Source organism: Canis lupus, chromosome 17 (assembly GCF_011100685.1).
Source record: "Canis lupus familiaris isolate Mischka breed German Shepherd chromosome 17, alternate assembly UU_Cfam_GSD_1.0, whole genome shotgun sequence".
NCBI classification, from domain to species: Eukaryota; Metazoa; Chordata; class Mammalia; order Carnivora; family Canidae; genus Canis; species Canis lupus.
Window position 1 is genome coordinate 50456465 of NC_049238.1, and position 11191 is coordinate 50467655.

The 11191-nt window shown below is 48.9% G+C and overlaps 1 protein-coding gene and 1 long non-coding RNA gene across 2 annotated transcripts in view; one reads left to right on the plus strand and one right to left on the minus strand.

The window, feature by feature from the left end:
* Positions 1 to 1898: 1898 nt before the first annotated feature.
* Positions 1899 to 9257, minus strand: SPR (sepiapterin reductase). Its single transcript, XM_038561766.1, has 3 exons — positions 8802 to 9257; positions 7916 to 8206; positions 1899 to 2701 (listed from the first exon to the last, which is right to left on the minus strand). Exons 1-3 carry the CDS (start codon positions 9121 to 9123, stop codon positions 2511 to 2513), a joined length of 804 nt encoding a protein of 267 aa, XP_038417694.1. The 5' UTR covers positions 9124 to 9257; the 3' UTR covers positions 1899 to 2510.
* Positions 9258 to 9940: 683 nt separating this feature from the next.
* LOC119877134 overlaps positions 9941 to 11191 on the plus strand; it is a 16847-nt gene continuing 15596 nt past the window's right edge. The window contains exon 1 of the long non-coding RNA XR_005371897.1: positions 9941 to 10590. This is a non-coding gene — a long non-coding RNA (uncharacterized LOC119877134). The remainder of the gene's footprint in view (positions 10591 to 11191) is intronic.

The following is an 11191-nucleotide window of genomic DNA, read 5'->3' on the forward strand; positions in this document are numbered from 1 at the left end:
CGTGGATGGAACTGGAGGGTATTATGCTGAGTGAAGTAAGTCAGTTGGAGAAGGACAAACATTATATGGTCTCATTCATGTGGGGAATATAAATAATAGTGAAAGGGAATAGAAGGGAAGGGAGAAGAAATGTGTGGGGAATATCAGAAAGGGAGACAGAACGTAAAGACTGCTAACTCTGGGAAACGAACTAGGGGTGGTAGAAGGGGAGGAGGGCGGGGGGTGGGAGTGATTGGGTGACGGGCACTGGGGGTTATTCTGTATGTTGGTAAATTCAACACCAATAAAAATAAATAAATAAACTAAAAAAAAAAAAAAAAAGAAAAACAACAAAAAAACAAAGTCCTGGTCAACCAGCCTGGTGGGACAAGAGGGAAACAATCCTGCCCGATGGGGCACCCATGAGGGTTGTGCTGGTGCACTGCTCTCACACTCCCCAGGAGCAGAGGGCTGGGTGAGGAAATCTGCCCAACAGTGACCAGACAGAAGGGGCAGCCCAGGCTGGCCCAGCCCCACCTTCTGGAAGGAATCTTGGAGCTCCTCTGTTCTAAGGAAACAGCCCAGAGGACGAGGGCCCTGCTGCAAGACCCTTCAAGATCTCTGTTACAGGGGGACATGGGGCCAAGGGTTTCTAAATTCAAGGGTCGTGCATGTTCCTATGGGCCTGGTGAGTCCAGAACAAGCTGTCCAGACTGAATGCCAGCCCACCAAGGCTTCAAGCAGGGGGAGCACAGTGAGATTTCTTGCTGTAGGTCAGCAAGGGGATGGGCATCTGGGTTGCAAGTGGGGCTCCAGATTAATCTGGATTTTGATATTCAAAGGTAAGTAATATCTGAATCTCTGGGTACCTACTGCAAAACTAGCACTGTGCTAAACATTTACAAATATTCAGTCACTTAATGCTCCCAATGACCCTCTGAGGGAGGTACCATTTTTCGGATAAGGAAACTGAAACAAGGAGAGGCAACGTGCCCAGGGTTACCAGCTGGCAAATGGCAGACCAGGGACGTGAGTGCCGTGATTTTGACTCCAGTGAGGGCAAACGCTTTGCTGGGCAATGAAAGAGCAGGAGTTACTGGGTCCCTCCTAGGGAACCTATCAGGGTGCTGTCGGCTCTGGCCCACAGCCTGCCTCCTGAGCTGAGTGGCTGGGGTTCTCCTGGAGGAACGGCCTCCGTGCGCCCTCTGCTGTACATGAGGAGGAACAAGAGTTCCTCCCACAAGCTCAGATGCAGGAAGTGTCCTGGGAGACAGTGGTCTCTCCTAAATAAGGACACGGGGCAAGGGGCCAGTTGGCTGGCTACAGACCTCCACCACTGTGGAGCTTCCACCCTGGCCCACATCCCCTGACTGGCAGAAGGATGGGTTTGTTAACATACCCTGGTTTCTTAGGGCTTCCCTCTTGGAATATTGCCCACCTTCCCCAAAGGCATGTTGGCCTTAAGCCCACCCCTACTAGGGACCAGAACCGAGGGCTCATCCCACGACAGACTTCCCCCTAAGGAGATCATTCAGAACATTGCCATGTGGGCAATGGGTAGGATTGGGAATCTGAGAGGGCCAGGGAGGCTGGGAATCAGGCACTGAAGCCTACTCTTTGAATAGGTCAAGGATGAGGAAAGGCTACTAAAGACTGAGGTCAGCAAAGGCATCTAGAGGAAAAGGTGTCCGGGAATGTCTATCTTGTCCAACTCTGAACCTGAGCTCACCACTGGGTAGGGGTCCGTGAGAACCCTGACAACTCCCCTGGAAATAAGGACAAGGCCCAAAGGCTGACAACCCTGACAACTCCCCTGGAAGTAAGGACAAGGCCCAAAGTTTGGGCTAATTGCCATAGGAACACCTCTGGACCAGCGAACCAGGAGTCAGTCATGGGCCCCATAACAGAGAAGGCAAGCGTTAATAAAGGACAATCTACATTTTATTTGTATCTGCTTTTCACATGCACATAAACTCTCCTTTCCCCCCACTGAGGGACAGATGGTAGGTTCTGGAGGGAGGAGGCATCAGAATGAGGATGAGTTCAACACAAGGTCCTGCTACCATGACCATGGGGCATCCTCGTGTGCTGAATTTGCACTGTCCTCCCTCCCCTGTGGGCAGTGAATCTACGTGGGCCCTCCCATTTGACACCAGCTCAGCCATGGACTGGCCATGAGAGACCCAACTCCTCTTCAGGGTTTCAGCTTCTTGTCCGGCTTTTTCCATCCCTAAAGTTCTATTTCTGGGGAGACAGAAAGTCAACAACCACAATTTCTCTCGCCCAAGCTCCCCCTAACCCAGGGCGGTCAATAGACTCCTAAGAACTGGGATTCTAGCAATCCGAGGCCCTTGCTGCTAGCTGGATCTGAGGGCAGGACAGTAGGTATGAGTGCTTATGAGTGTAAGGCAGACTTTACCAAGGTAAGGCAGGGTGGGCAGTGCCATTGTGGCAGGATGTGGGGTGGCACAGGGCTCCTGGGTGTGCCTGAGGGAGGGGGAAGAAAGCCCCAGGAAGCCAAGGACATTGGCTTATTTATCGTAGAAGTCAACATGGGCTCCGGACTTGAATGTGTCCATTTGTAGCAAACTTAGCAGTTTCTGGGCGGACATATTACAATCCACAAGCTCCCCTTTTGTCTTCAGGTTCTGCAGCTGTTCTCGTAAGTCTGGGTCCATTGAGGTCTCCCGAGCCAACTGCTGCATGTCTGTGTCCAGGGGACCTAGGGCATGAAGAGCAGACATTGAGGGGACATGGCCGAGCCAGGGGTCCGTGCTGTGTGTGTGGAGTATGGTGGAGTCAGGTCTGGCCACAGGGAATACCTCACCCTGGCTGACAAGTGTGGTCAGGGTCATTCTGCCACTACTCAGCTCCAGACTCAAATTCCGATGCCCAAGGAACATGGTGTCTCCAGACCACTGTGTCTACAACCACGCTTATCATCTCCTGTCCAACCAGAACCTCCTCCTCCTGACTTTTCCATTTCTATTCATGAAGCACTCTCCTCCCAAGCTCAGAACTTCCATCCTCACCTCCTCCCTCCCCACTCTGTTCCTGCAGCTGACCAGTCACCAAGTAGGACAGACCCTTCTGTTTCTATATACCCCTGATAGTCCGGCCCTCTGGTGCTTTCTCTGCTTCAACTCTTCCCGTAGCCCTCTGCAAAATGTATCTTGCTAAAATGTGGCTAAATATGGTGGCATAAGAATTTCTAGCACTTTTCTCCAGAAACATTAATATGAACTACTAGCTGCATGTGAAATTACCTTCACAAAAGCCAAGAATTCCAGGTAAGGGATTATACTACCTGGGTGAAACACAGAAATAAGAAAGGATGCATTGAGGAAGGTAGGAAATAAGAGATTTGTACTACCCTTATATCTGTCCCCCAAGCCCAGGCACCCCTGTGTAGAGACACTCTCCCTATGGGAGAGTGAAGTAAGCACCTGACTTCATAGGGGATCCCAGAGCCAACCCGCTGTAGCATGGGGCCAACTCCCATGGCCCTAGGTATCTCCCTATGGGCTTCCATAAACCCAGGCCCCCAGCTAACCCCAGTTTCCAGTGGCCTCTGCAGCCCCAAGTGGCTCCCACAGCCCCACACAGCTCCTATAGCACAGATTCCCACAAACGTAGGCCCCAGGATCATTCTGGTGCCTGCTGGCTCCAGCCAGCTCCAATGGCCCCAAGTGATTCCAGGCTCCCAGAAAGCCCCAAGAAACCCAGGCCGCCAATCCATTCCAGTATCAGCTGGTCCTTGTGGCCTCAGGTTGCTCCCATGGTATCAGGCTACTGACAAGCCCTCATGAACTAAGGTACCTGGCATATTCCAGCCAGCTCCTATGGCCCTAGATGCCTCCAAGCTTGCAATCATTGCCTGTAAATCCAGGCTCTATGGAGGCACCCACAAACCCAGGCTCCCTGCCAGGCTCAGCACCAGACTGACTACCATGAACCCAGGCTTTCAACCCACCCCAGCAACAGGCTGCCCAAAGACTCCAGCAGCAAGTCTGATGCAGATGACACCAGATGGTTCACCTAGATTCACTGGATAGGCTGATTGTTAAAGGGCTTTGCCTACTGGAGTCAGCCTGTAAAGACTGGGAGAGGTGCTTACTTCCTCAAAAACAGACACCAACATAGGGCCACAAGGATCATGAATCATCAGGGACATGTGATACAACCAAAGGAAACCTCTAAAACTCCAATGACTGACCCTAAAGAAATTAGATGTATGAACAAATAATTTAAAATAATCTTCTTAGAGAAATTCAGTGAACTACAAGAAAATATAGATAGATGGGGTGCCCAGGTGGCTCAGTTGGTTAAGTGTCTGATTCTGGGGTTCAGCTCAGGTCATGATCTTTTTTTTTTTTTTAAAGATTTTATTTATTTATTCATGAGAAACACAGAGGGAGAGAGGACACAGACACAGGCAGAGGGAGAAGCAGGCTCCATGCAGGGAGCCCAACATGGGACTTGATCTCAGGTCTCCAGGATCACACCCTGGGCTGAAGACAGTATTAAACCGCTGAGCCACCCAGGCTGCCCAGGTCATGATCTTAGGGTGGTAGGATCGAGCCCCATATCAGGCTCTGTATTCAGCATGGAGTCTGCTTGAGATTCTCTCCCTCTCTCCCTCTCTCCCTCTCTGCCTTTTTCCTCTCTCCCTGCTCACATGCACTTTCTCTCTCAAATTAATAAATAAAATCTTAAAAAGAGAGAAAATACAGATAGACAGCTACATGAAATTAGGAAAACTATGCATGAACAGAATAAATTCAACAAAGAAATAGAAACCACTTTAAAAAAACCAACAAACTGAAATCCTAGAGTTGAAGAATAAAATGACTAAAGAATTCAAGAGAAGTCAACAACAGATTCAACCAAGCAGAAGAATAAAATTTTGTTCTTCTTCAAGCAGAAGAAAGAAATTACTCAATTAGAAGACAGATCATTAGAAATCATCCAGGCAGAAGAGTACAAAATAAAAAAGAACAAAAAAGAGTAAAGAGGACTTAAGAGATATTGGAATCCCAGAGAAATAATGGCTGAGAACTTCCCAAATCTGGGGTAAGATTTGTACATCCAAGTTCATGGAGCTAATAAGTCACTCCAAAATTTCAACACCCTCCCCCAATAATTATCTTCTTCAAGACACCCAGCCTACATGACTTCACTGGTAAATTGTGTCTGTCTTTATGCCAATACCATAGTGTTTTTATTACTATGCCTTTGTAATATAGTTTGAAATCAGGGAGTTGATGCTTCCAGGTTTCTCTTTCTCAAGACTGCTTTGGGTATTTGGGGTCTTTTGTGGTTCCATACAAATTTTACAATTGTTTGTTCTAGTTCTGTGAAAAACGTCATTGGAGTTTCGATAGGGATTGCACTGAATCTGTGGATGTATTTGGGTTGTATAAACATTTCAGCAATATTAACTCTTCCAATCCATGAACACAGAATATCTTTCCACTGATTTGTGTCTTCTTCCATTTCTTTCATCCATGTCTTATGGTTGTCAGTGTACAGGTCTTTCCCTCCTTGGTTAAATTTGTTCCTATTTTCTCTTTTTGATGCAATTGTAAATGGGGCTGTCTTCTTAATTTCTATGATAGCTCATTATTAGTGTACAGAAATGCAGCTGATTTTTGTGTATTATTTTGTATCCTGCAACTTTACTGAATTTATTAGTCCTTTAAAAAAAAGTTATGTATTTATTCATGAGAGACAGAGAGAGAGGAGAGAGAGAGAGAGAGAGAGAGGCAGAGACATAGGCAGAGGGAGAAGCAGGCTCCTCACAGGGAGCCCGATGCAGAACTCAATCCCGGATCCCGGGATCATGACCTGAGCCGAAGGCAGGAGCCCAGCTACTGAGCCACCCAGGTGTCCCGAATTTATTAGTCCTAATAGTCTTTTGGTGGAGTTTTTGGGTTTCCTATATATAATATGTCATCTGCAAATAGATAGTTTTACCTCTTTCTTTTTGATTTGACTGTCTTTTCTTTTTCTTGCCTAATTGCTCTGGCTAGGACTTCTAATACTATGTTAAATAAAAGTGGTGATAGTGGTTTCCTGGTCTTGTTCCCAATCTTAGAGGGAAAGTTTTTTTAGCTTTTCATCATTGAGTATGCTGTTAGCTATAGACTTATCATATATGGTCTTTACTATGTTGAGTACATTTCCTCTACCCTTTTTTTTTTTTTAGTTTTTTTAAATCATAAATTGATGTTAAATTTTGCCAAGTATTTTTTCTGCCTCTACTGAGATAATCATATGATTTTTATCCTTCGCTTTATGAATATGGTATACTGTATTGATGGATTTGCAGACGTTCAATCAGATCCAACCCAATCAAATGACATTCTGGAGTAGGCTCCACACCAGACTGTGGTTTTTGTTTGCCCCAGCTGATTGAGTAAGTCCTAGGCTGAGTCCAGGGGGGTGCCAAGTTCAATTGACACGTTCAATCGTGTTATTCTTATAGAATAACAGTGTATGGGGATCCCTGGGTGGCTCAGCGGTTTGGTGCCTGCCTTTGGCCCAGGGCACAATCCGGAGACTTGGGATCGAGTCCCGCGTCGGGCTCCTGGCATGGAGGCTGCTTTTCTTTTTTTTTTTTTTTTTTGGTTTGCTTTTCCTTCTGCCTGTGTCTCTACCTCTCTCTCTCTCTATCATGAATAAATAAATAAAATCTTTTAAAAAAAACAAAGAATAACAGTGTATGTGTTAGGAAGGAAGGGAAGATTGGGTACTAGAGAGCATGAGGAAGTAAAAGTAGCACTGGTCATGAACTTGGAGGCAAGGTTTGATCCTGGCTCTGCCGCATTTGGGCTCTGGTCAGGTCTTTCTACATTTTGCCCCCAGGTTCCAAGGGGAACAGACCACTGGAACTCTAAGTCACTTAGATATTATACAACAGCTTTGTCACTGTCTTATAATTCCCCCAGCCTCAAGTCTAGTATAGAAGCCTTACTTTTCGGGATGCCTGGGTGGCTCAGCAGTTGAGTGTCTGTCTTTAGCTCAGGGAGTGATCCTGGAGTTCTGAGATTGAGTCCTACATCGGGCTCCCTGCATGGAGCCTGCTTCTCCCTCTGCCTGTGTCTCTGCCTCTCTCTGTGTCTCTCATGATTAAATAAGTAAATAAAATCTTAAAAAAAAAAAAAGGAAGCCTCACTTTTCAGAGAGGGGAAGAGTGGTATCATGGCAGGGTAGTGAGAAACTAGACCAAGTATCACAAGACCCCTTACTGTTTAACTTTTGTGAAGATAGGGCCCTCTTTTATTTATCCCAGCATCCTCTTGGTATTCTAGCACAATTTAGCCGGGGGTGGCCAGCATTTCACAATGTCTCTCTGCTCTTCATTCAACTAACATTACTGAAGACTGACTCAGTGAGGTGCTTTGCTAGGTGCTTGGAACATACAGGTGCACAGTGCAAAGTTCCTGCCTTCAAGGCTTTTCAGGAGAAAGTAGTATAGATATGAAGAAAATACAGTGTGATAAGTTCTAATATTTAGAAGTGCCAACAGTTAGATAGCACTTCATGGCTAGGGATCATTTTCATATATATTACCTCATTAGTCCTCTAATCTGCCCTGTAGACAGATAGCATCTTCCTGTTTCACATAAGGAAATGTGGGCCAGGCCTGAAATTCAAACCCTAATCGTCTTTCAACTCTAGTATCTCAGACTTTCCAGCCCCACCCTCCAGGCCGGGCAACTGCCTTTCACCTTATCTTCTAAACACACTCCTTATCCCAGCTGGCTCTAACTTCTGGAGCCTACATTTTCCTTAAGGAATGATGGTTAAGAATTCAGGGACAACATACTCTGTGGGTTCTTTCTTGGAGGGGACAGACTAGGCCCTCTGCACACCCCCCAGGGGCGAACCAGCAGGTTCCTGGTGACAAGGGAGGTGGTAATGCCCCACCTACCTGGGGCATAGCTCAGCACCCTGACACTGGGTTCCTCTGCGGCTAGGACCTGGAACATCATGTCACGGGCAGCCTTCCCTGCACAGTACAATCCCCAGCCTTTGAAAGGCTGCAGAGCACAGAGGGATGAGATGTTAACCACGGTCCTGCTGAGGCCAGGACTGTCTGGAAAGGCCTTCAGGATGGTGGTAGTCAGGCATAGCATGGAGGTCAAGTTGACAGCCCAGTAGTTATTTACTTCAGCTGAGTCGCCCAGGTCCACGAAGCCTTTGGACACGTCCCCAAGAGTGCCTGAAAAAACAGACCTTAAGGAATCAGGGTGTGCAGGCAGGTCCCTCTTTCCCCAGCCCTCTCCAAATTCCTCTAGATACCCCCTTCCTAACCTAAACTTGGAGGAGTCTCCCTAGTGCTTCTGAAGACACCTCCCTCTTCCCAGCTCCGCAGACAGACACACCTGGGGTTGCTCACAGTCACCCCAAGTTGCAAAATGGAAATGTCATACCCTGCCCTGGACCTGAGAGGAGGACTCAAGGGGCCATTTGGAAAAGCGGGTAATTTACTTTTGCAGGAAGACCTCATGCCCTGACTCAGGCCTCCGCCAGAGGGCGCAGAGCAAGGCGATTGGGAAAGTTCTAGTCATTTTAGAAAATTTGCCTGAAATGGGAAGGAAGGGGGGGGGGGGGGGGATGGGAAAAATGGGTCGCGCCGATGGCACGGAGTCTTTCTCCATAACTTGCTGAAACAGCTCGGATTTTTCAGGCATCTTTTCTGACTCCTAAGAGTTCCTAGCGGTGGGGAAAGTGAGAGGGAGGTTGAAGAGACATGGGCGCTAAGCAGGAGTCCGGGGCCCTCCCGGGGAGTCCGCCCCCGCCGGCCGGCGCCTTACCCGCATTGTTGATGAGAAGCACCCGCTGCAACCCCTCGGGCCTGGGGAGCTCGCGTAGGGCGCCGAGCAGCTGCTGCAAATCGGCCTCGACGCCCAGGTCGGCGGGCACACTCAGCACGCGCAGGCCGGGCCGCCCGGCGTCCAGCTCGGCCTGCAGCTGCCGCAGCGCCTCGATGTTGCGGGCGCTTAGGACCAGCACGGAGCCGGGCGCCAGCAGCCGGGCCAGGAGACGCGCCAAGGCCCGGCCGAAGCCGCGGGAGGCCCCGGTCAGCACGCACACGGCGCGCCCCAGGCCGCCCTCCTCGCCGCTGCCACCCTGCATGCCTGCGACCTGCGACCGCGGGCGCTGGGACCCCAGGCTGGCGGGGGCGGGGCGGCCGCGGCTGGAGGAGGCGGAGGCGGCGCGCAGAGGGCGGGAACCCGGGCTGCGGCGACCGCGGCGCCCCTGGCCTCGGCCGCCCGTGGCGGAAGTGGAGGCGCCTGCGCGGTCTGGGTCGGCCTCAAGGGGCTAAACCTAAGGGGTCCGGAGGACCGGCTTCGACGCGAGTCCCAGCCCAGTTCTGGGCCTGGCTTCGTTGTGCCGCCGCCGCCGCCGCCACCCACCCTGCTTCCCAGCACCTTCGCTCGTTCAGACCCGCGGCATCCGCCCCAAGTTCACACCGCACCTCCCGGCACAAGGGGCCTCCTGCAGGCCGGGCCATGCTGCTCGGCGCTGGGCATCCCTGGAAGCGGCCTGCAAAAGCCCTGAGTGCAGCACCTGCCAGTTTCGGGCTCTGGCAACTCCCCGCGCTCAGGGTGACCTGAGCTACCTCTGGGAGCTCCACGGTGGCTCCTCCAAGTGATGTAAAAACCTCTTCTCCCTTACTCTGTGCTCCGCGGCCAGTTCCCCTTCCTCTGGGGTTTCTGAGTCCTGCGCCAACAGGTCTGGACTACCTGGATTTCTGCACCCACTCCCGCTACACTTTTCCCAACACTCGCACCCACTCCCAACTTCTGAAAGGTGACTGACTGCAAGTGCCTCCATTTTGACCTTCCAATTTTTTTTTAAGATTTTATTTATTCATGAGAGACAGAGAGAGAGAGAGAGAGAGAGAGAGAGACAGGCAGAGGGAGAAGCAGGCTCCATGCAGTAAGCCCTGACGTGGGACGTGGGACTGGATCCTGGGACTCCAGGATCATGCCCAGGGCTGAAGGCAGGTGCCAAACTGCTGAGCCACCCAGGGATCCCCACTGACCTTCCAACTTTAAGTTCTTTCTAGCTTATCTCTGAACTCAGGCCACCCAACCCTCAAGCAATAGGGACTGCCCTGAGCCAGCACGACCCCCTGTGATTGACCTCAAGACAATGGTTGGTTTGACCTTCACCATCTATCCGCAGTATCCACTGACGTTTGCCGCACATTTCCTTATTTAAACCTGGAAGTATTTTTGGCGCTTTGAAGACAGTCTTTGAGACTTTAGTCTGCTCTCTTCCGAATGCTGGCCTCACTGAAATAAATTCCTTTCTGATTTCACCGCCACTCCTCTCTCTGCCTTTGGATTTTGTCAGCTGTGATTGGCCAAATCTGGTCTGTTTGGGACCCTCTGAGCCAAGTGTCCTTGCACCCCTGTGCCCTGGCTACATTTCAAGTTTTGTAATCACCTGAATCTATACTTCCAGACCTGTACGTTAGAAAACCTACATTTCTGATTTTTTTTTTTTTTTTTTCTCGGAGAGAGGGAAGATGAGAAGTTGGGACACAACTACAAATCTGCTTAACCAGGAGACCTTTCGGGGGTTATCAAGGTGGTAAGTAACCTCTGATAACTCAACCCAAGTCTTTTTTTTTTTTTTTTTTTTTTTTTCAACCCAAGTCTTCATAAGGTTCTTCTCTCTCTCAGGATAGACAGCAAAGTTGCCTTTCAGGGCTTCAGAAGAAATGCGTTTTGCTTCCTTGTGCTGTGTGAGCTATTATATCAACACCAAAACAATTTGGGGAAAAGGTTTTTACTGGTCAACATGGGTGCACTTACTGCAAACTTTTTGTAAAATGTGCAGTTCAGATTATATGTTACCATGGAACATGCTCTAACAACAAATGAAACTGCACAGAAATCTTAAATGTCATTTAGACTTATTGTCAATATGCACAGTATTATTTTGAAATTATTTGATAAAAAGCAGGACCAAAAAAAATAATTATGCTAATGTTAGGAGCTAAAATTTTCAGTGTTAAAGAGGCTAGGTATAAATTGAAGGAAGTCAAGGGAAAAGTTGAAAACTGAAAATTTGTATTGGAAACCAAAAAAAAAACTGTAGTATTTATTGTGACTACGTTTACAACAAAATAACACTAAAGCCATGTTTTTCTCTTCTGGGTGTGTTGGTTCTCCAGTACCTATGACTAGCT